The 26,431-nt window shown below is 37.8% G+C and overlaps 1 protein-coding gene across 4 annotated transcripts in view; it reads right to left on the minus strand.

The window, feature by feature from the left end:
* Positions 1 to 16,150, minus strand: part of NAV3 (neuron navigator 3) — a 1,719,037-nt gene extending 1,702,887 nt beyond the window's left edge. For 3 of the 4 annotated variants that reach the window (XM_044088075.1, XM_044088074.1, XM_044088073.1), the window contains exon 1: positions 15,718 to 16,149. In XM_044088075.1, coding sequence (XP_043944010.1) covers positions 15,718 to 15,960 — 243 coding nt within the window. In that variant the 5' untranslated portion in view covers positions 15,961 to 16,149. Of the gene's footprint in view, positions 1 to 15,717 lie in introns of all 4 variants that reach the window. The other variant, XM_044088077.1, reaches the window with a different exon arrangement.
* Positions 16,151 to 26,431: the final 10,281 nt, after the last annotated feature.

A 26,431-nucleotide genomic window follows, 5' to 3' on the forward strand; every position in this document is an offset into this window, starting at 1 on the left:
AACTTAGTATTCACCTGTGAATATGTCAGTGTCATGTGATAGATTGGTAACCTTGCCAGGATTTATTTCTCGCCTTGCATCCACCGAGTGCAGGAGAAAATTTAGCTCCAGTGCAACCCTGAATTGGATAAAGCAGGTGAGAAAGAATAAAGTCATGCTATTAAACAAACATGGTGAAACCTGTTTTATGGCATATACAGCTGGCACCTTCAAATACTGCAAAAACTTGACAGAAATCACACAATCTGCTCTGCCCTTTGGCAGATAATTCTGACAATTAAATTTGTATCTGCATTTCCTTAGTGCACTAATGACAACTTTGAAGAAACAACAATGGGATTAAAGCACAAGCTAAAAAAATATCTGAACATTCTGCATGCAGTGGAATTTGTTTCACCTTGTTCCTATTGTTCTAGTGCTCTGCTGACAGCATTACAGCCGATGAGAATGGAAGTCTAAAAATCATATTGAGGAAATGAGAAAAGTAAGAAAAAACATTATTTTTATACTGGGGGGGGGGGGGGCTTCATACTCTTATATATTTTTTTCAGTTACCTAGTGAGGTGGGGGGAGCCCCACCACCACTCTCGCTTCTGGCTCCATGTGCTTGGGCATTTCCTAGGTTCATAGGTAGGTACTAGGTTATTGGCCTTAGGGCCTATACAAGCCTAGTCAGAAAGGTACTCTGGCTTTCGCCACCCAAGAAAATTATTTTCCTGTGCCCCTGTCAAGCAGAACCACAGAAGTGATCCCCGGGGTGAATTTCCTATTACCCATCCAATCATCAAGATTTTTCTTGAAGAGTGCTAATGAGGAGCTGTTTTTGACATAGATAGGTAGTCTGTTCCAGAGTATGGGAAGTCTCTGGGACAGGAATCTATCCCTCCAGCATGTTCTGTTTATTGTGGTGACAAGGTTTAGGTCCCTAGAGCGTGTAGCTCGGAGGGATTGGGATTTCTTTAAGTAGTGCATGTCCAACAGCTCTGGGCTTGACATAGCTTTGTCTGTTAGGCAGAGATCGCCTCTGAGTAGGCGATATGCGATGGAGTAAAGCTGGAGATTTTTGAGATAGTCTGCGTAAGGCATCTGTTTGAGGCCAGTAATCCTCTTTGTGAGGTATTTTTGCGGCCTTTCCAGTTGTTGTAGATGTCTTGTGAGGTACATACCAAAAGGGGCATTGTACTCTATAATGGGTCTAATGAGTGATAAGTAAAGGGGAACAATGACCTCTTTTTTTCTGGATGAAAAACCTTTTGTGATGAGGTGTGCCACGTAGAAGGATTTCCTGACCACTGTGGCAATGTGATTATCAAAGGAGAGACTACTGTCCACCTGTGTCCCAAGGTCTCTTATCACACTTTCAGTGTTAAGTAGACTACCGCCTATGTGGTAGTTCATGGGTACAGAGTTTTTACCAAAGGGGATGACAATGCACTTTTTGGCATTGAGCTTGAGACCATGTCTTTGACACCAGGCATCTGTCTCAGTGAGGCCCTTTTGTAGGATGCCCACATCGTTAGGAGTTACGATTATGGCTCCTAGTTTGCAGTCATCTGCAAATTTAGTTAGCCAAAGACCTTCTGTGTTAGCCATTACTTCAGAGAAGTAGACAGCAAACAGGAGAGGACCCAGGACTGAACCCTGTGGTGCTCCACTTGTCACTGGTCTGAAGTCTGATTTGGAGTCTGCTACTTTCACAGTGTGGGTTCTGTCAGTAAGCCAGTTGGCAACCCATCTTGTGACATAGGGATTTATACCTAGTATAGTAAGTTTATCTATAATTCCAGAGTGGGGGATGGCGTTGAACGCCTTGGTGAGATCTAGATAGGCTGTGTGAACCACCTTACCCTCATCTATGGCCTTGGTGACTACTTCAAAGACGTCTGTCAGGTTTAGGAGACATGATCTGCCTTTTACAAACCCAAACTGTGTGGGGTCCAAAGTCTGGGGATCTCTAATGTCTTTGTTTATGAGTTCCATGATGATACGTTCCATGGCCTTGCAGATGAGGTTCGTCAGGCTAATGGGGCGGTAGTTCCCGGGGTCTGTTGTGGCCCCCCCTTTGTGGAGTGGGATAACTGTCGTGGTGTGCCATTCAATGGGCACAAAGCCTGAGGTGAGTCTATAACTGAACATGGTACTTAGGTGGGGTGCCAGTTCATTCTGTAGTTCATGTAGAAGGCAGCCTGGGATGTTGTCAGTTCCCATGGATGCTGTGTTCTTGGCTTTGGAGAGTGAGGTTTTTACCTGTGCAGCCGTGATTACAGGAACTTTGCATTCTTCTGGTATAAAGATGGGCCTTTAGGGGGTGAGAGGGAGGTAAAGTTAGCACTGAACCTATCTGCCAGGATGTTGGCAATATCAGTTGGCTCTGTATATTTAGTGTCATTGTGCTGTAACTCAGAGCAGATCTGAGTGTTTCCATTGAGATTTTTATCATAGCTATAGAATGCTTTGTGGTTGTCTTTAGAATCATTGGCAATTTTGTTTTCATAACTAGCTTTGGAGGATTTTATGAGGGATCTCAGCTTCTTACTGAGGCTGACCAGGGAGTTCCTCCAATCGTGGGATTTTACTCTTTTTTGCAACAGTTTCTTTCTTCTGTTGTAGAGTTTGTTGATGGCAGAAGACTACCAGATTGGCTTCCTTTTTTTGGAGGATAGCATCTTGTTTCTGTTAGGGATAGCACGATCCATGCACTCGTGTAAGTGCTTATAAAGTGCATTTGTGTAGGATTCAGCAGTCGTACCTCTATTGTCCATCTGCATGGGTGTCATGAAGTTTGCCACTTCTGTCTTAAGAAGCATGAAGTTGGCTTTGGAGAAATTTTTTACAGTTGTTTTCCTAATGGGGGTGGGAGCGGGATGTGGATGTCTAGGGTAATTAGCTTGTGGTCGGATCTGACCAACGAGGAGCTGACCTCTGGTGTGGAACACTGGTCACCCATGTTGGTGATGACCAGGTCTAGGATATTGCTGCCCCTGGTGGGGGTGTGGATAAGTTGATCCAAGGCATTGGAATTGATGATTTCCAGAAAACATAGAGCAAAAGAGTTGGTACATGAGTAGTTTTCCCAGTTAATGGTAGGGTAGTTGAAATCACCCATTATTAGAGTGTTGGATTGTACCTTAATATTTTCCAGTGTATCAAGAAAAGAGGAGTGGGAATCCTGGGGCATGGTGGGAGGTCTGTATCAAGCTACAATCTGTTTTGTCCAGAGTTAGTTGAACTTGGATAATCTCAGATGCATTATGCTGAGCAACTAGCTTGGAGGTGTGGATATCCTTAATGAATACGGACACGCCTCCACCTTTAGTGTTTCAGTCTGGGTTTGGTGACCTGCTCTGGGGACAGAGTCTGGTGGGAAGTTTAACTGGGGCAGAACACCTGTCAAAGAGTGCACTGTCCTAAGGTATGCTCAGGGAGGACAGAAACCTCACGTGGAGCAGATGGGCAATATGCACCTCATATTTACAGAGGAAGAATAAATAAAGAGTGTGCACATTTTTTTCTGCTTCCACCGAGTGCCAGGAGAAAATTTAGCTCCAATGTAACCCTGAATTGGATAAAGTAGGTGAGAAAGAATAAAGTCATGCTATTAAACAAAGATGGTGAAACCTGTTTTATGGCATATACAGCTGGCACCTTCAAATGCTGCAAAAACTTGACAGAAATCACACAATCTGCTCTGCCCTTTGGCAGATAATTCTGGCAAATTTGTATCTGCATTTCCTTAGTGCACTAATGACAACTTTGAAGAAACAACAATGGGATTAAAGCACAAGCTAAGAAAATATCTGAACATTTTGCATGCAGTGGAATTTGCTTCACCTTGTTCTTATTGTTCCAGTGCTCTGCTAACAGCATTACAGCCAATGAGAATGGAAGTCTAAAAATCATATTGAGGTAATGAGGAAAGTAAGAAAAAATATTATTTTTATACTGGGGGGGCTTCATACTCTTATATATTTTTTTTCACTTACCTAGTGAGGTGGGGGGAGCCCCACCACCACTCTCGCTTCTGGCTCCATGTGCCTGGGTATTTCCTAGGTTCATAGGTAGGTACTAGGCTATTGGCCTTAGGGCCTATACAAGCCTAGTCAAAAAGGTACCCTGGCTTTCGCCACTCAAGAAAATTATTTTCCTGTGCCCCTGTCAAGCAGAACCACAGAAGTGATCCCCGGGGTGAATTTCCTATTACCCATCCAATCATCAAGAATGAGGAGCTCTTTTTGACATAGATAGGTAGCCTGTTCCATAGAATGGGAAGTCTCTGGGACAGGAATCTATCCCTCCAGCATTTTCTGTTTATTGTGGTGACAAGGATTAGGTGTCTAGAGCATGTAGCTCGTAGGGATTGGGATTTCTTTAAGTGGAGCATGTACAACTGCTCTGGGTTTGACATAGCTTTGTATGTTAGGCAGAGATCGCCTCTGAGTAGGCGATATGCGACGGAGTAAAGCTGGAGTTTTTTGAGATAGTCTGCGTAAGGCATCTGTTTGAGGCCAGTAATCCTCTTTGTGAGGTATTTTTGCGGCCTTTCCAGTTGTTGTAGATGTCTTGTGAGGTACATACCAAAAGGGGCATTGTACTCTATAATGGGTCTAATGCGTGATAAGTAAAGGGGAACAATGACCTCTTTTTTTCTGGATGAGAAACCTTTTGTGATGAGGTGTGCCACGTAGAAGGATTTCCTGACCACTGTGGCAATGTGATTATCAAAGGAGAGACTACTGTCCACCTGTGTCCCAAGGTTTCTTATCAGACTTTCGGTGTTAATTAGACTACCGCCTATGTGGTAGTTCATGGATACAGAGTTTTTACCAAAGGGGATGACAATGCACTTTTTGGCACTGAGCTAGAGACCATGTCTTTGACACCAGGCATCTTTCTCAGTGAGGCCCTTTTGTAGGATGCCCACATCATTAGGAGTTTCGATTATGGCTCCTAGTTTGCAGTCATCTGCAAATTAATTAGCCAAAGACCTTCTGTGTTAGCCATTATTTCAGAGAAGTAGACAGCAAACAGGAGAGGACCCAGGACTGAACCCTGTGGTGCTCCACTTGTCACTGGTCTGAAGTCTGATTTGGAGTCTGCTACTTTCACAGTGTGGGTTCTGTCAGTAAGCCAGTTGGCAACCCATCTTGTGACATAGGGATTTATACCTAGTTTAGTAAGTTTATCTATAATTCCAGAGTGGGGAATGGCGTTGAATGCCTTGGTGAGATCTAGATAGGCTGTGTGAACCACCTTGCCCTCATCTATGGCTTTGGTGACTACTTCAAAGACGTCTGTCAGGTTTAGGAGACATGATATGCCTTTTACAAACCCAAACTGTGTGGGGTCCAGCGTTTGAGGATCTCTAATGTCTTTGTTTATGAGTTCCATGATGATACGTTACATGGCCTTACAGACGAGGCTCGTCAGACTAATGGGGCGGTAGTTCCCAGGGTCTGTTGTGCCCCCCCCCCTTTGTGGAGTGGAATAACTGTCATGGTGTGCCATTCAATGGGCACAAAGCCTGAGGTGAGGCTATAATTGAACATGGTACTTAGGTGGGGTGCCAGTTCATTCTGTAGTTCATGTAGAAGGCAGCCTGGGATGTTGTCAGGTCCCATGGATGCTGTGTTCTTGGCTTTGGAGAGTGAGGTTTTTACCTGTGCAGCCGTGATTACAGGAACTTTGCATTCTTCTGGTATAAAGATGGGCCTTTAAGGGGTGAGAGGGGGGTAAAGTTAGCACTGAACCTATCTGCCAGGATGTTGGCAATATCAGTTGGTTCTGTATATTTAGTGTCATTGTGCTGTAACTCAGAGCAGATCTGAGTGTTGCCATTGAGATTTTTGACATAGCTATAGAATGCTTTGTGGCTGTCTTTAGAATCATTGGCAATTTTGTTATCATAACTAGCTTTGGAGGATTTTATGAGGGATCTCAGCTTCTTACTGAGGCTGACCAGGGAGTTTTTCCAATCGTGGGATTTTACTCTTTTTTGCAACAGTTTCTTTCTTCTGTTGTAGAGTTTGTTTATGGCAGAAGACTACCAGATTGGCTTCCTTTTTTTGGAGGATAGCATCTTGTTTCTGTTAGGGATAGCACAATCCATGCACTCGTGTAAGTGCTTATAAAGTGCATTTGTGTAGGATTCAGCAGTCGGACCTCTATTGTCCATCTGCATGGGTGTCATGAAGTTTGCCACTTCTGTCTTAAGAAGCGTGAAGTTGGCTTTGGAGAAATTTTTTACAGTTGTTTTCCTAATGGGGGGTGGGAGCGGGATGTGGATGTCTAGGGTAATTAGCTTGTGGTCAGATCTGACCAACGAGGAGCTGACCTCTGGTGTGGAACACTGGTCACCCATGTTGGTGATGACCAGGTCTAGGATATTGCTGCCTCTGGTGGGGGTGTGGATAAGTTGATCCAAGGCATTGGAATTGATGATTTCCAGAAAACATAGAGCAAAAGAGTTGGTACATGAGTAGTTTTCCCAGTTAATGGTAGGGTAGTTGAAATCACCCATTATTAGAGTGTTGGGTTGTACCTTAATATTTTCCAGTGTATCAAGAAAAGAGGAGTGGGAATCCTGGGGCATGGTGGGAGGTCTGTATCATGCATTATAGTTAGCCCTTGGCGGGCCTGGAAGTGAATATTTAGTACAATTAGTTTGGAAATTGTGGTAAGAGGAGGATATTAGACAAGCAAGAACAAGGAAGTGTCTTTATTTTGGAAGTTCAGTCTTATAAGAAGAGGAGGCCGGATGATTACGCTAACCAGGATACCTGATTTTCCTTGAGGGGTGATGGTTTAATGTAGAAACATTGTGAATTGATTAACTGATATGGCTGTTTAAACAGTTGCATACAATGAAGTGAAATATTGACACTGTAGGAGGGACTACACCTACAGCATAAAAAACAGAAGGGGTAAGGAAAATGTGTAATGAATCAAATACCAGAGACTACTAAATAAATAAATGTTAATCACTGGGATGTTCTGACACCCATTTGTGATTAGTTTCTTTACCTTATTCTCAACAAATGTTACTGCAGGCTCCTGTTCTCACACAGCCCATAACTGAATGAAGTTGATAATCAGTGAGCAAATAAGTATTCTTTGTTGAGATGTTGTTAGATGGTGAGTGGTGCAGCGGTAGCATTGTCGCCTCACAGCAAGAGGTGCTCTGGTTCAATTCTTGGCTGGGATGCCTTCTGTGTGGAGTCTGCATGTCCTCCCTGTGTTTGTGTGGGTTTCCTCTGGGTGATCCAGTTTCCTCCCACATTACAAAGACATATATATCTGGAGTGTTTCTCCCTGGGCCTCTGCTGAAAATTGGCTTTGCTCCAAGCCGGACTTTTCTGGTTAACAAATGTTAAATAAATTAGACAGGTAAGTATGCATTGATAGAGATCTCATATGTCCTTGTTTAAAGTACATCTTATTATTACAAATTATATCTGCAGCCACTAAAAGTGGTTTCAAATATGCCATTGTCATGTAATAAGCCATACCAATCACATATTTCATAGTGTAAAATTAAAATATATATTAATTTCACCTGCAAGTGGGATTAGTGAATTACACTTGTGAAAAAGTAACAGAAGGCACTGAGGAGTCACCGATGACTCAGCCCTACTCAATATGGGATGAATAGTGTAATACTTGTCCTGTTCGATTCTCAGCTAAAGCGTCTTCTGTGTGGAGATATGCATGAATGGGCGTGCCTTCGTTGAAGGCTGTGTGTCAGGGCTGGCAACTCAGTACGTAAAAATCTACTGCCAATCATTAGCGGACCGGAGTTCCACTGTTGCGACCCCTAACCAGGAAAAGCCGAAAGATACAACAACAACAACAACAACAAAAAGTGTAATACCCTTCTGCAAAAAGAAGCATCCCTTCTACAGAAAGATGCAGCTTTGTTTAATGACTAGGATATCCTCACATCACAACCACTGCACTATTCACAGATTTGAGATTATCATTAGTAATGAATGTATTATCAATTTGATTTGTCTTGTGCAAACATAGCACAGCATTACATATTAGCAACATAACTTTCCCTTTGTATAATTTTAATGAAGCTTACTTGATAGACCAAAAATATTGCTACAGCACTTTTTTATTTACGAGGAAAATTATTACCTATATAGAGTTCTCTTGAATGTGAACACAGGCTACTGTAGCCATAAATATAACTATTTAAAATTAATAACCAAACCATCCATTCGTGGTAAGGTTTTTACTATACTTCATCGCATTTTTCCAGTACAGGATTTCAGTGCACAGGTGTCTGCAAAGAATATCTCAAGTATATAACTTAGGATTGCATTTTTGCTGATGTGTGACTGTTGGTTAAGAAGCATATTAGCATCAAAGCCAAAGAGTCAGATTGCTGCAGACATCAAAGACTTAACATCTGGCTCAGAAACATCATGTTTCAAAAGTTCAGTTCTGTTATAAACTGTAGCCTTGGAAAGTGTCACCGCAAGATGGTTAGGGAATACACACAGGAAAATAATGGTGTAAAAATATATCAAAGAAGTTTTGAAACCATAATTCCTGTAAGCTTATCAGATACTGAAAGGTATCTAAAATTCTCATAACAAGTGCATTAGAAAAGTCTGCAGCAGTTTAATTCATGATAGCAAAATATCTGCAGGTGCTGCTTTAAAAGGTTCTACTTTAAAATCTCAAAATACTGAAATCTCGAATTTCAGTATCTCGAGACCATAAAGTCGAACGCTTGAAATCTCGAAACCCCAAAACCGCGAAACACAAAATTGCAAACACAAACACACCATACACCACACAACACATACATCATCCTACCCACACTATAACAAATAAACAAAACACACATGAATACAAAAACACAAATCAACAAAATGTGCCCCCCACACCCCCTACTTATATATACTAACGCCGAGATCGCACAAACAGAGAAAGACAGTAAACTCACACCCAGACATTCTACAGTCCCTCGCACACATACACACACACACACACACACACACACACACACACACACACACACACACACACCCACCACCACAGCCAACACTTAAACACTCATATTTTTACCTGCCTACCCTAACCCACACGTACAACTTACAAACACACTCACATACACTCAAGCACCTACCCAAAACACTTACAAAACACTCACTTACCTTAAATTCCACCTAAATTCACACTACACTGGACACCATCCACACAATACACTACACATCACGTAATGCAAAGCCATAACCATGAATCCGACTTAGTGGGATTCGCGATTATTGGGATTCGCGATTATGCACTTTCGCTATTTTGAAGATTCAACTTTATGGTCTCGAGATGCTGAAATTCGAGATTTCAGTATTTCGAGATTATAAAGTGAATCCACTTTAAAATCATATTTCATTTATTAAACAAAATACAAAACTGACCTATAAATGCAGTAGCATTGTAAACAATGTTTGTCCCATTGCTATAATTATGGATGTTACTTAAAAGCACACTGCATGTAACCTCTTTTCAGACTTTGGTTTAATTTTTTATTGGAAATCTGCATATATCTAATGATTTCTTAAACAGACATTTCAAAAGCTAACTGTTGCCTAATAAAATAAGCAAACCACACAATTATGCAATCTCTGGTAAAACGATCATTTCCACAAACTTTAGATAATAAATGTAGGAACTCCTTCCATGGAATGCATTTACTAGGGGCTAACTTATTCGTTAAGTTGGTAGATGAATTTGCCTTCTTAAACGTTGTACAGTCCTTTATATATATATATATATATATATATATATATATATATATATATATATATATATATATATATATATATATATATATATATATATATATATATATATATATATATATATATATATATATAGAGTGAGAGAGAGAGACATAGAAAAAAGTTTACATCATCTAGTCAAATGACATGTTTTGAAAAGAACATGCAAATACCACCCAAAGTCTAGATATCTGGACTACACACTATCCCTCAGAACTGCTGAGGTAGACATCTCAGTCACTAAGCTAGGATACTAAAGTTACCACAGATGGCTTAAGGCACTTTGCTTTGCCTTATGCAGAATAATGCTGATAATGTCCAATCAAGACATATTAAACTTGTTAAAGACAAAACTGAGGACAGTCCTAAAATTGTACCAAACATGACATTTTGTCTGTATGAAACCACATAATTTCAAGAGTGGCAATAACATTGTTGAAATACTATGTTAACATTTTCTGTACGAAACATTTTCAGATATCTAATATTGCAGACATAGTGATATCTGCTAGTAAGACAACTGCCTCACTTGTGTTTTTTAAGGTCTTTCTTAAAGTTATGCCTGCCATTCCAGACCATTGAACTCCACGTCAGGCAGTAGGATATAAGTACCAAAATTACTTAGCAACTATGCCATGCATCAACACAGTGCAGAGCTGTTTAAGTTACAGTAAGGGTCTACAGGAAACAAAACATTTGCAATTTTCATGGCAGCAAATAATTAATTTCAGAGTGCTTAGTACTTTACCCAAACAGTAACTAATCTGAACTCATATGACCATTTCACAGGAACAGACACTATTATTCTATACATGGTTAGAAAACTTGTATGAAACACTATGTTCTGCGCCAGTTATATTTAAATTAATTCAAATAAGTCCACAGAATACAATAGTCCTGAAAATTAAGAAATAAATCACCTATAAAAATAAACAAGATTGCAGCATTGCAGTTTGTTATTAAGGGATGCAGATGATAAACAGTTGTTTTTGAGAATTGCCAAAAGTTGTTTTGGCATAATTCTTTCAATCAACTGACAGCTTAAGAAATGACTGTCAGTGGATTGACATAAATCCATTATTCTCAAGAAAGATAGACACCACTTTAGAAAGCACCATAAAATAAATCCTTTGGTATAAAAAGCAGGTTTTAATCTGTTTTAAAACAGATTAAAACCTGCTATTTTAAACAGATTGTCTATCATTCTGGAGCTTTTTGGTGACTGTTCTGACACTACTTGCTTTGTTTTACTGGTTATAAATCCATTATTAAAAGTTCAAACTTGAAAGTAAGCTGAGAATGGAAGACAACACATTCAACCTATAATCCCAACAATGCATACCTGTTTCTCATGTACACTGGAATTCTTGGTAAATGAAATATAGTAAACTGAAACTGTAATGTCACACCTTCAGTAAGGTCATTGATGAAAAAAAAATTATATGTATCAATCCACCTGTGTTCTTCTTGTTTCCTTACCCTTCAAAACCCTCAAGTTAGACACCACCCTCCTCCCTCTCTCTCTTCCAAACATTTTATTGCCATTCAGATCAATTACCTAAGAAGCCATGCCAGAGCAGGTCCTTTCCTTCAAACCTCTTCTTTCATCCTGCACCAAGCTAGCCACTGCTTCTTTGTACTGGTCCCAAAACAATGGCAGTCACTTCTTCCTGATTTAACTGATCAAACTATTCCCGCTTAAGGCCATGGTTCAAAGAATACATAGTAAAACAATTTGAATACATCTGTCTTTCTAAAGGACATGTACTCTAAATATGTATCTCCATCTATGTAATACATTTACCACCCACATACCTGGTCCACCTTTACCTTCCACATAGCTGATGCACATGACTGACTCATCATAAACTGTGAGTCAGCTTACCACACGATTACTGCTACAAACCCACTATGTATGATCAAGTCCACTCTTTCATCTTACCATTTGCCAGTACGTTCCATAAGCTAGCGACTACTGCCCAGATCGCCATCACTATTCTCCCTTTTATATTCCACTTATATAATGGTACGTATATATATATATATATATATATATATATATATATATATATATATATATATATTTGGTTTGCTAGAACTTCTATGCATATACTGTTTGTTTTTATGTTTACTTAAAAAATGTAAATCGCTATTTGTATACTGTAGTTTATATAGTTACATTATATGTAGCCTGAACTGAGGCTGTAATTGGTAATTATTTGATCAGTGTTTTACCTTCTGACTTTCTAATTGTTCTAGGAGACTAAATCTCACTTGGGTAAGCGGACATCACCTGGAATGGAATGATTGAGAAGAACATCTCACCTGATCCAAATCTGAGTGATGAACTGTTGTTACATTTCTTTGCTAGTTATGGATTGTCAATAACAAATGCTGTGTTTGAGCATAAAGATGCTTATAATTGTATCAGTCAGCATGGCGTCTTGGACCAAAGGTGACTATCGTGATGTCATCAAGCCAGATGCCATGTGCTCAGAGGGATGGGTCATGACTGATGTTGAAATATCAGCTGACTGCCACTTGGTGGACAGTTGTGTCAGACAGCTGAGGCAACAGATAGACAGAAATGGGAAACCTAAATATGCAGTATTCTGGGAACACTTAGCCGATGCTTTTGTGAAGTATGAGTTCAAATCACACCTCCGCAAGAGCTTTTCCCAAATACTGGAGGAGAATGTTATTAAGATGTTTGACTGAATGCTATTTAAGTTATCAACACATGAGGAAGAGGAAAGAGCAGGGTGAAATCAGAAGTTAGGAAAGGCATCAAGTTATGGAAACAGGTCTTCTACCATGCAATGTTGCCATTGGGGGATGGGCAGATTTCTCTGATGGCTACTGACAGGCCAGTCACAATAAAACTGGGGCTGTTGTAGGAATAACTATTGTAAGTGATGGAGAACATTATCTAAAACACTGATGCTGTGACTTCTGAATGGGAAATTAAATAATAGATTGCAAGGCGTCTTTTTACAGATAAGTCTACAGTGTATTTAATTTTGAGCAACGTGACTACAATACTGCAATGATTTTTGCTAAACATTTTTAATGTAATGTATTTCCAATAATACTATGGAAAACGGTCCCAGAGCGGCTCTGCATTTAATTTTCATTATTTTCTAAAACATTTATATCTGGAGGTTCATTAAGACTTTAAGCTTATGGTTTACTGGCCAATAAAGAGAATGCAACACTTGGTAAGACACTTGCTACAAGTACGGTAAAGTTGATATGCACAGCAAGTGGGCTTTTAGCAGATCATGAACCGTATCACATTTGGAGGGAGAACTTGGTGATATAAGCTAAGAGCTCTTCCTCTGATACGAAGACCTGAAGAGCCATCAAAAAGGCTCATCCTCATGAATATTTAATGAATACATTAAGCATGGCTCAGATACAAGGTGGCCCAAAGTTAGCATATTGTTCAGTAAGCTGTTGCTTCAGCAACAAGACGTTATAGTTATATCAGCTTTGGGTGTTTTAACCAGAAATAAATCAGTGATCGACTATGCAGGCAAATAGGTTTTTCACTGCAGCTCCAGTGGGCAGCTACAGCACTATTAGGGATTTTTTTGGTGTGCACTTGGTAAAAAGACATGTTAAGGTTCTCCAGGTATCTTGGGGTACAGTGTTGACGTATTGAGCTGTATAACTTTCTAGTATGTCGATTATCATTGCCAGATTTGTCTTCACCTGCCTGATAGAATATGTGGTGTCACAAGCTGATCATCCTTGGTGACCCCTAGGTTTTCAGAAATCATACTTCTGAAGCTAATTGCAAGCTTTTCCAAAGCACTGGGTCCTACTCAGTATTCTGCCTTTGTGCTTTTATTACCCTGGACACTGACCCAGGCAGGTTTGTTCCCTTCAGAATTGTCCCTCATTGCTGCAGCTCAACAACTGATTACAACGTGGATGTAGGAACTTGGTGCAGTTCTACTCCATGAGTTTCCTGCCTTAATTGTTTGAATGATGTAATCCACATTCTTCTGGCTAAGGGAATGAGATGTTGGCAGACTTTGTCCTGTAGCCCTGGCTTTCATTTCAGTCTTTCCCTTCTAATTGTCTAACTCTGAGCAAGCCACTTAGCTAGATAGTATTCTTTGGTCATCTCTGTTTCATGGGCCTCACCATGTCACAACTGACTGAATAAATATTCTTAATATACAATAATGCTACTGCCAATTTATTTAACTTTGCTAATATACCTTGTTTTACTTTGAAAAGTTTAGATTTCACACAGGTATATGCTTTCCTGAAATTAGTATGCAGCCATGAGTATTTCAGAATTCATGAACACATACTTTGTTTCAGCATCCAGTACACCCTAAAATCATTTGTCCATTGTTCTCAGGTGAACTTCTGGTTTGTATTAAAAAAAAAAAAAGTTGACATGAGTATAGCCTTTTTTTTATCTCTATCTAATTGAACTATTGTAAAGCAGTATGTTCTTCTGTGGATACAATGGCATGAATTGCAAGCTATGTACTTAACATCTCCCAAAACAAGAAAAGGAGCAGTTTCAAATTACAGATTCATCAAAAGGCCTTCCCTCCATCCTGTTTGCATAGTTTTCCCACTCAGTTGTTCAAATCTACAGAAATGCTGCTTTCGGCGTGCCTTTTGAATCATTCATACAGCGCAAACGATATTATATTTTAAAACATTTGCTAAACGGATTGCTGTATGGGGATTATATCCATGTAATACCTGACCTAAACGTTGCTTTTCTTTGCTTACAGTACATTTGCAGTATGTCCAGATCTCTGGATGCTGTTTAAAACATGTTGCACTATTCCACATTTCAAAAACAGTTTTCCTGGTTTTTACAGTTCATAGAAGAAACAAACTGCAGCTAGGCCATTTGTATTACTTTGACTACACTCCATCTTCAGGTTACTTAATGATATTGCCCATGTTACTGACTGGTAGTTAGGCAGAAATATTGAGAGTCCCAGATGCCCCAGGAACACTGTACTTCTTCAGCCTCTGGTTGCAAAAGACAAACCCTTTGTGTCACTCTACTTTTAGCAGTAGTTCCTGAGGTTACTGAAGTGATTCTCCTTAGTGAGTTAGGGAAAATACTCTGCTGCAAGACACTGCGATCCATATGGGGGTAAATAAGCCATTCTGATACCCTTCCTTCACCATCTCCTTCTGGTGGATGTGAAACCACCTTACTGATATGATATATCCTACCCTAGGACGGAGGAGGAGGTATATCACACACATCATGCAACACTGATCCTTCTCCATTCAACTAGTTTTTTTGTTCAGTATTACCAAGGAAATCAACACAAACAAAACCTGTTACAGACACTTACAATTGTTTGAGGGTACTGAAGGAATCTACAGATGTGCAGAATTCACTACTGAAAGTTTGCATTTGGATGGTAAAGGTGCATTTTTTTATTAGGGGGGTTATGGAGAATAGGATAAGTTAGTTAGAGGACTAGTGGCAGAAAGGGCTAATTATAATGAATACACAAAAATAAAAACAGCATGATGAAAACAGTATATAGATGTCTGAACATTTGGATGTTTGAGCTCAGTTCACGTGGACCTTCCCTGAGCAAGAACATAAGAAAGTCCATAGTTAAAGTTTACCACACATTTCACACTCCTGTTTGTATTGAAAATAACGGAGGTATAGCGGTAAGACATTTGTTCAGAGAGCCTGAAGTTTGGTAATACTTGTTTCAGAAGTTAGCATGTGAAATGCAACTAGAAAAGTTCAGGACTCTACTAGAGGGTGTTTATTAATATTCCTATTTGTAAGGAATAAAATAAAATTCCATTAAGTTTTAAACAACTGTGCTCTTTCATGCCTTCTAATGGTCAACTCTCTGTGCACTCTGACAGCAAATATAAAAGTTTTTTAGGACTATGGTTTAAAGTGACTACTAACCTTGCTGTCTTCAGTCTCCTTGGAAGTTTCTTGCAGTGCTTTCTTTTCACCAAAGTCACAGGTTGATTTTAATGAGAGCTGACAGGATAGCATTGATGTCTCTGTCCCACTAATCTCCACTGCCTTCGGTGAATAGTTCTGAGACAAAGTCCTGCCAGGATTTGGGATTGGAAGCGCTGTATGAACAGGCTTTGACCCAACTGCTGGCTGTCTAAGCTTTGAGGCAACCCCAAGAACAGGCATGCTTTCTCTATGAATATTTTCTCACTGCCAGCAAAGATTATGTCTTCTCTGTGATTGGATGTCAAATTAAAAGTGCTGGAGTCCTTTAAGGAAAACTAACACTTTACAGAATATAAGCATTCATTTTTTTAAAAACCTGTTTCTCTTCAAAAGAAATATTTTACATTCATTGCCAGGCCACTGTTTCTTCATCTTAATATCTTACAGTACTCCGTCAGGCTTTCTGCAAAGACTAAACACTCCTTCGGGGCGTGAACTTTTCTTGAAGGTAACGGCCACAAAGCTGTCTGTGATTAAAGAACTCGAATGCTTGCCTTTCTCCTGTAGCATTCAGATTCAGAATATAATGGTAAATGGAATAAAAAGGAAAGTTACAGGCATGTACTCCAACTGTCAAAACAACACTGAAACCTCAACACTGGAAACAGATACCTCTTCCTGACTACAGAAATAGCCTGCCTACTTTAAAAAAAAAACCTACAGTTAAAAAAAAAAAATGCATAGTATCAGTGGTCAAAACAAGCAGCTGTTGAAAAAGCTTTTAGCCCGGAAACAATCACAGCAATGAAATTGTTTCTCTATTCCTATTTTTCACTAATGACAGTGCCAGCCCATGGCATTTCTTCCAATGGATACTCCATGAAATCAAGTTGAAAATCGGAGTCGTTACTAACATGACAGCGTGAATCACAGTGTATGTAACGTCTGCTTTAGTCACTGAAAATCGACACCAAAGCAATGCAATTGCCTTAGGGAATAAATTTAATCAGTGTTACTGGATTCGCTTTGTGTCACACTTCTGTTGCTACTGTTCACTAAAAGTAAAGAGTTTTAACTGGCCTCGACATCTTTTCTCTTTCAGTTTCTGTGCTGCATAGCTGGAAAATTTGACAATAGATGTATGTCAATACAACTTAGTGTTGCTTCCAAACATTTTAAAGTTAACTGTATGGTATTTATAGTTTATATGTAATATTTAAATCTAAATTGCTATGGCTATTTTACTGTATGGTATCTGTAATTTAAATGGGTTTTGTCTGGTTTAAACAGCAGAAATGTTTATACAGTGCACTAATTAAAATGGTATTCGATGCAGATGTCCAATGCTACTCATGTCCATCTGTCTTTATAGTACCACCATTACATTGCTAGTTAGGGCTTAGTTTTGCCAGTTTATTACACTTGCCATTAACAACTCTTTTTTTATTTCTCTATGGAAAAGTCAAAGCCATGACATGCTGAAGTGGTGGTTAACTCAGAACAGTTAATAGTTATGTCACATCAGTTTATTGAATACTGAATGGGCTTTACATTTCCTCTTGAACAGGCTAAACTGCTGTTTTCCTTTTATTTTGTCTGCTTAAAGTTGATAAAAATAATTGCAGTCCTTTTGATTTTAATAACTTGTACATGAATAATCTTTAGCTGAATTATAAATACAATTCACCAAATATGTTTCTGAATGCAACAAAAATAGAAACATTCAATAAAATACATGGTTATTTTATTTACAGTGCAATACTAGATATATAAAAAACAGAAATAACTAGTCAAAGGGAGACTGTTTGATCACATAACCAACTGGCTCATTGTTTACTTTCATTCATTATCGTCACAATATTTCCTTTCACAACTGTTACTGTAAGCACTGAGTTATGTACAAACAGAACTAACGTACTTTTGCAACAGAGAAGCAGGTAATGCACCCTCCTTCCCAAACTTGTATTTTTTTAACCTAGTAACACATATACAGGCATACTTCTTAAAAGCTAATTTAATATTAATTTTCTAGTCATCAAACAAGCATAAGTGTTGGGGACTGCCTCTATGACCAGTGTAAAAAGCTGTTTCCTTTTTGCCATTTTGTTCTACTTATCTTTGCCCTTTGGCTAGACTGCTGTCAGAATGACAGATAAGCTGCCCTTGACATTTGAGACCCAGGTATGAGTAGTGATCATGATGTTAACGATCTGCTCAGGTGAAGCCTCAGGAAATGACTGGCTTAGGCTTACTTGTGCTGTTTGGAATAAGATGGGTAATAGATTTCAGACTACACTGCAGCCTCTGGTGGGGAATGATGGAATTGCAGCAGGAAAATCAGCAGAAAGGAGAATGTTGGGCCCTGCACAGTATGAGTGCCAACACACACACACACACACACACACACACACACACACACACACACACACACACACACACACACACACTTACATACATAAGCCAGCCAGTGGTTAGATTTGTTGCATGTTTTTGATGAGACAGTAAACTGAGGTTCCATCTGTCTGAGTTGGTAGATCAGGTGGAAGCAAAAGATTCCATGGCACTGACTGAAAAGGGTTACTTTATTTATATATATATATATATATATATATATATATATATATATATATATATATATATACATATACATGCACAAATAGAATATTTAATTTCTTTATTTAATCCAGAAATGTTCTCAATTTTTCTATTATTTTCACCAAACCTGATTCCTAATATATTTATTTTATTTATAGTATACATATATTTATAGTATACATATATTCCAGCTATATTTTTATCTCATCAAACTCTTTACTTTTTGATATATTTAATCTTATTCCATCTTTACTTGACCCCCTTTCCATCCTTGTCACAGTTTCATTCAGTTATAGTATATATTTTATTACAATAACTAAAACATCTGCATATGAAAGTCAGGAATTATTACAACTTTTTCCATTTCTCATCCTGCTTATCTTATTTACTAGTACATATTTCTACCATAGCATATATAAACAAATATTCCCCAGACACCCCTGTTTAACCCCTTTTTCAATCTTTATTTTTGTTTCTCAACCAAGCAGTTATCATAATCTTCATCCAAGACATCTCATAACACTTCTTTAATACTTTTATTATTCTTCCAATCCTATAATCCCCTAAAATAACCCACGACTTGTGATTTATTGAACCAAATGCAACCAAGCTTACATTTTTATTGTCCCTTAAAACAGCATTTATTATTTCTTTTATTACTAACATTCCCTGAACTTGTTTTTTTACTCCATATACCCTGTCCTTATCACTTCTTCCAAAAGATCAACATTCTATTTTGCATTATTTTCATAAAGATTTTATAATGAGTATTCCCCAATGCTATTGGCTTTCACCTCTTAGTTTTTTTTTTTTTTTTTTTTTTTTTTTTGCTGTCTTTCTTTCATATAAATTTAATCAAGCCAGCACATATTTTTTCAACTTCTCTCCCTTCCTCTAAGCATTCATTCAGTATTTTCACAAATACTCCCCCCCATATACTCATCCCATTACATTATCTGTAACTTAACCCATCTAAGATCGGTTCTCATTCGTCTTTCCTTTCTTTTATAACATCTTACAGTTCTTTCATTTAAATTCTTTCTTCTAACTTTCATTTTGATCTATCTGGAATTTTTTTTACATTTCACTTTCTGCTTTCAGTTCTTCCTTCTTATAAATTGTTTCCACAAAATGTTCTATAAGGCCAGCATTTCCTCTTGTTTACATTTTACTACCCAATTTCATCTTACATTCCATCCATCTTTCCTTCTTTTTACCTCCTTTCCTATAAAGGGTGAAACTAATTTCCTTCTTTCCCTTTAAAAAATATTTCTGTCTATAAAACATAACTTTTTTAAAATTTTTTTCTCTTTTTTAATTTTTCTGGTTTTTACTCTATGATTTAATTCTTCCATTTGTTTCTCAGAACTGCTCAGTATGTTTTCATAATACATTTTATTTCTTTTTTGCCCTTCTTTTTATTTCCAAAATGTTTCTTATTATTCTCTTTAAACTTACTCCATCACTGCTCTTGTGTCTAGCTGTTATAAATACTCTCATTGTCATGTGTTCTTTCCATAGTGAACTACTGTCCCCATTAAGTTCTTTCCTTTTACTTTCATCCTCTGTTCACTATTGTATTCCTTCACCTTCTACTTTATTTCTTCATTACCACCTAACACAGCTCATACTGCCCTGTGGTCTAAACAACCTACTTCTTCTATTCCACCTGCCACGTCCTTCATGCCACATGAATGCCTAATGTAATCTGTATTTATTTATTTAATTTATCCTTTGTTCACTGGGTTAGTCCCACTAGGCTTGTTGCCTCTTTTCAGGGGAGACTCAAAGTAATATGTGTACTACTACAGGAAATTTTGCCAGGGTATTGGAGAACTTGCCCAACTCTTTTCATTGTGACAGGAAACTTTTTGCTACCATACGTCCTGCTTCTTTTCCCTGGCATGGTGGCACTAATAGAAGCTGTGCAATAATAGATGGAAAAGAGAGTTGTCTGATGGTGATAGTAGTGTGGTTCTGTCAGTCAGACAGAAAACTGTTGAAAAGCAAGTGGATAGTCAAAACAGCATCTAGCTGACTTTAAACATCAGGATATTGAAGAAGTTGTAACTGAAATTGTTTCTGGAGAATTTACCTGATGAAAACCTGGTTGGTTTATTGGACAAAGGTGATCCTGGAGAATAGTTTCAGATTTTGTGGCTGGATATGATGGAAAAGATTTTCAGAATGGGCAGTGAGCTGGAGTGAAAGGAAATAAATCATGAGTGGGATGATAAGGTTATAGGTGGGACAGAATCTGAAAAATCATTTGCTGATGCAGTTAGAAGACCTTAAGGTACTGTAAACTTTGCTAAAGATAAAAGGAAAGGTTTGCTGTTTAGATAAGAAAGAAGACATAATAGATATTTTGTGTGGAATCATTTAGTCTTACCTTTGAGTTTTGAAGCAAAAGACATTAGATTCCTGATTCATTTAGGGAAAGAAACATTTTGTGACTTAACATCTTAGACTATAGATTTCATTTTTGTTTAATTGTGAAAAAAGAAGGAATATTACACATGGAATGAATTTATATTTTTCAGGGAAGGAACTCAAAAAGTTTTACGCTCATGAAATTGAATTAAAAATATGAAAAATTATTTTCATTTGTGTGTTATTTAGTTTCTGAAAGTTAAAGATGAGAGGGGTATTTGTAATGGGGGTTCAGAAGTGGATAATATTTTAAAATAAGAAAAGGATGTGGTAAAGCATTTACCAACTGTAATATGTATAGATGGTAATGGAGGAGAAAGCACGTATATGTGACAGCTGGAGTCATGTTTGTTTGTGGGGATTTCAATCATCTGAAAAATAAGTGTACAAAAATAAGATGGAAACAATGCATGGAAAATGTCATATGATGAATAAGTCTAAATAAGAATGTAGAATATATAAAAGTGAAGGTTATTTTTGGTTTGATTGCAAAAAGAATAAGCAATATAATGTTGAGCCAGATGAAGAAAATATTGTAATACCTGAAAATAATGAAGAAGTGGAGAAGGGGGGGGGGGGTTAATGAAAAAGAGCATAAAGTAATAAAGGATTACTTAGATAAAAAAAATATTATGCTTCAGGAGGATGAAGGTAGCTGTACTGAGAGTGTTGAAAATGAAGAGAGTAAAAGTGATGTCAGATGATTGGGTAGGGAGTGTAAAGGAGATAAGGAAAATAAATTCAGTAGTCGCTAGGATAAGGATGAGGAAAAGAAGGTTTTAAAATACACCACCAAGACTAAAACAGAAAGGTAAGAAGTAGTTCCACATGTGTTTCAGTTAATGAAAGTGGTGAAAAACCTGAATCTGAGGATCAAGGAAAAGGTGGACATAAACTGTCTTTTGGCTTTTCCCGGTTAGGGGTCGCAACAGCGGAAGTCCGGTCTGCTAATGATCGGCAGCAGATTTTTATGTGCTGGCTTGCCGGGCCTAACGCACAACCTTCAACGAAGGAATGCCCATTCACGCATGTCGACACACAGAAGACGCTCTAACTGAGAATCGAACGTGCAACATCTAACTGTGAGGTGACAACGCTACCGCAGCACCACCACCGCAGTATATGAAAAGGTGAACATAAACTTAGAAAAATATTCAATCAGGGAAAGTATAAAAAAATAAGAAAACACATTTAAAATATTTTGCTTAGACTTAAAAAGTTGGAAAATAAAATTATTTTAGACTGCTTTTAGTAAATGTGAATAATATTATTAATATTGTCAAAAGGAGAGGGATACTGGAATTGTGTGCAAGATTTCTGACAAGTGATGAAAGACTGTAAACAGAAGAATCATGGGTTGGAAAAATAATATGGAATGCTGTCCTGGAGTGGCTGTACTTATGTGAAAAAACATTAAAATATCGATAAGGATGTTGGTAAGGATGGGAAGGTTAACTGTTGTGGATATGCGGTGGAGAGAATATGTTTATAAAATTATAGCATTATACACATATACAAATGGCAAGGAAAGAGAGAATCTTGGTTAACATGGAAATTATTATTGAAAGGGACTTTAATTGTGATTTAAGGCAAAAATGTGATAAGAAAGAGGAAGATGTTAAAAAATGCAAGAATTGATAAAATGTGCTAAGTTAGCTGTGTAGAATAAAAGCCAATGGTAAAAGTAAGTAAAACACAACAATTTTACAGAGAGCCGATTCTCTAAGTGCTGGCAGAGATCATTCTCTCGCCACTCTCTCTCTCTCTCTCTCTCTCTCTCACATGCTACCAAGGCATCATTGGATCACTTTTGCACTTCACTCACTCTCTCTCTCTCACATGCACATACACACAATCTCTCTGCTTTCATGCAAGCTTTCACTCACACATGCAGACAGAAACATAAAGACACATATACACACCCACACACACATTTCTGTTTCGCTCAATCAATTGCTCTCTCTCTCTCTCTCTTACTCTCATCCATGCATACACTTTCACACATACGCTTTATTTAAATGTTTTTCTTTTTTTGTTTTATACTCACTAAACAGCAAAAGTGCTTCTTAGCAATTGTAAAATAACGTCTCGCTCACTCTCACTTTCACTGACATGCATGTATACACTCACACACAGACATAAACACAAACACACACACCTTTTTTTGTTGTCTTCTTTTTTATTTACATTTTACACTCTCTAAAAGCAATGTTTATTGAAAGTAAAGTAATGGTGGCCATTTTATTTTCAGCGGGCATTACTTGTACATTAATACCCTGCTGGGGAACGCTCATTCTACAATCAGGGTACTGATGTATAGTTTACCCATTCTCTAAGGAAGGCTAATATAACCATGACAGACTTTTATAAAATTGCTTGAATGATGAATTGAATTTTAAAATGTGTGTTTTTTCTGTAGCCGGATCATGTAAGAAAGGATGCGAACCTGAAGTATGGAAAGATGTGTAGAAATGTATTGGAGAATTTAAAAATGAATTCAAAAGAGTATTATTATATGGAAAAGGAAATATATAAAATACATTGAGAAACAATTAAGGCATTACTTTTTAAGTAAATGTGTTATTTACAAGAGAAAAGGGATAAGGTGTCTGCATATTCCTGTAAAATAATAAAGAGGAATATTGGTATAATAAGGGAAATGAAAATTTTAAAAAGAGAGGTAAAAAGAACACTAGAGCAAATTATGAGTATTGCAGTACAGCAGAGTTAAAAGAAAGAAACTAAGAGAGAAGAGAAAGTAAAAAAAAAAAAACAAGAATGAGTTCAGGAAGAATTAGAACATTTGTGAATTAGATGAAGTACTTAGGAAAGTAAATGCTGGTTCAGTATCAGGACCAGATGGTATGAAATGTACAAGAAATTAAGGGAATGACAAAGAGTGTGTTTTATAAACATTTTGAATGAATGGTATAAAGAAGGGTTTGTTTATGAAGAGTTTTGTGAATAATGTAGAGGAAAACAGAAGGAAGGATGAAAGACATTATGAAAGAAATCCTATATGGTATTAAAGAGAAGGGATGCTAGGAATTATTATTAGTGGTTAAAGAAATTGTAGATGATATTATAAGTATAAGGGAAGATGTGAAACTTTGGGTAGGTGATGTTAGTAAAGCATTTGATCAGAGGCTCTGGAAGCAGTTGAAGGCTGGGGGGGGGGTCAGAAGATGAGAGAGGCACTTAGTGATATAAAAAGGGCATTTTTTAAAGCTATTTAGTACTACAACATAGGTTCACTTGGAGGACATTTTAAGCTTAGCCAATTTCCCTTTTGGTGCTTGAATTAATATTTCCTGATTGGTCTTATCTATGCCATGGCTGATAATTGTACATTAGCTCTTGTCAGAATAACTGTGATCATACCATAGATAATTTGAGGGCACCCATGTAAGGGATGCAGCATTTAGGAACTGCCTCTATCCATTAGTGGCATGATAGGCAATCCTGGAGTACATTTTATATTACCCATCTTTAGATCCAAGTTGCATTTCAATATGGAAAAGGATGAGCTTTGTTTTACTTGACTGACACTACTTGTTTTACTTGACTGGATAGTCTGTTGTGGAACAGTGATAGCCTCTGTGATATATATCCATCTCTCTACAACATACAGTTTAGATACCTGGACTGAGTATTTCTGATGCCACTTGATGTGCTGATGTTCAGTAGATCCATCAGTATTAGGTCATAGGATGCCTTGCACGCCAGACTCAGGTCATCTCTAAGAACTCTGTAGGATACTGATTATAGGGAGAAATCTTTGAGGTGGTCCATGCAAGACCTATTGTTTAGGATTTTATCCTTTTAGTAATGTATCTCTGTGGGTATTCCAGTTGTTGCATGGGTCTTCTAGTAAGCAATGAAACAAAATGTATGAACCAATAATCACAAAACTACCCATTTCAGAAAACTTCAACCATAAAAGGCCACTCAAACTTCTGTCACTACAATCCACTAATATCAGTAAATATGCAAAATCTCTGCAGAAGTAAAGTCATCTAAATAATTCCACATTAAAGCTATCTGTAAATAATGAAGAGGTTGTTGCTAGCAAACTACCTTATATTTAATTGTATCATCTACAAATACAGTCTCTGTTGCCCTTGAAGAATAAATTGTCTATGTTACATTAAAAATTATAAGCTAGTAATATTTCAATAGGGAATGGATGGAAACTGATAACAGGTTCATAGTTACTATGTAACTCCTCCAAAGGAGGGCATTCATAGGACTGCAGCATCCACTCCCTTTAAAGTACAACACAGTACAGTATCAGCGATCCATCTGCATACTGTGGGAGTAGAACCCGCAGTCTTCTGGATCAAAAGTAAGGCTACTACCTGTTGTGCTACTAACAATGTAAACAGACTTGGCATAAGCAGCACTAAACCTCTCTTCCCCTGAAGCTCTCAGCGCCTTGTAAAATCTACTTGACACTCAAATAAATCTCTCAACTTTGCAGCACAAAAAATCAGAAAAAAGCCAGACAAAGGCCCAAAACCAGGGAAACATTTCAAACATTGCTTGTATAATCTTAAAAAGTTGCTAAAAAAAGTGTTTTGTGTTACTATGTGTTTCCTCAAAGACAGGAAGGCTGAAACTTAAAGGGCTATCATTATTTAGTGAATTCAGTTCTCAACAATTTGTCCGAAAACTGCAAATTTTAAGAGGAACAAACCAAAAGTATGAGCCAAATATTTTGTGAAAATCTGGACAGTTGAGAGCTATGGACTCAACTCCTTGAATAACAAGTATGGTATGGGTAGGGAATTCAGGCTCTTGTTACTGCACCTAAGGTACAGGGTTTGAGCCTGAGTAGCACTAACAACCAAGTATACCTAACACACATACACATACACATACACACAATATCAGAAAACATGAACACAAACCCAGCATATATGACAAAACTCTCCTTACCTGGAAATATGTTGGGCTAAACACGAACCCAGCATATGTGACAAAACTCTCCTTACCTGGAAGTATGTCGGGCTAAAAAACACTCTCCTTAAGAGCTGTACCGTAGGTGCTTATCTCCTTCAATGGAAGTTTAAATTCTGCACCTATGGCTCAGACAGAAGACACTGCCACCACCATGGAGTTTTTTTTAATTGTTGAAGCTGCCACCGGGACAAGACAAGATGGTCATGTAAAAGTAGCAGGGGTGCTCCCTCCCCCTCAGTCTATGGTTCTGGCACCATAGCATTTGATACAGTAGAACAGGATATTTTGTGAGAAGCATGAATTGTGGTATAAGACAAGGATGTCCCATGAGTGGGATATTGTTTGCATTAGTAATGAAAGTGATGGTGAATGAAGTAACTTATAAAATGAAAGATGCTAGATATGTGATACAAAAGGAAGTGATTTCATTAGTTTTGACATATGCAGATGATATAGTTGTGGTTGATAAGAATAAACTATGGATGTGTGAAGAGCTAGTTTGTCTGAATGGATCTTTAAAGGAAATGGAAATGATACTGAATAAATATAATAGTAAGGGTTTGTGTGATGTTGTGAAAATTGGAGGGTATATTTTTCAGTGAATGAAGAATAGAAGAATGTGGTATAATAACGTGATGAAAAAGTGTTGTTGTGTAAATCCTTGGGAAAATTTACAAGAAAAAGTGATAAAAGCCATTAAAGTAAGGAATACGAAGCTTAC

This window comes from Protopterus annectens, chromosome 11.part0 (assembly GCF_019279795.1).
Source record: "Protopterus annectens isolate FY-2018-M chromosome 11.part0, PAN1.0, whole genome shotgun sequence".
NCBI lineage: Eukaryota > Metazoa > Chordata > Ceratodontiformes > Protopteridae > Protopterus > Protopterus annectens.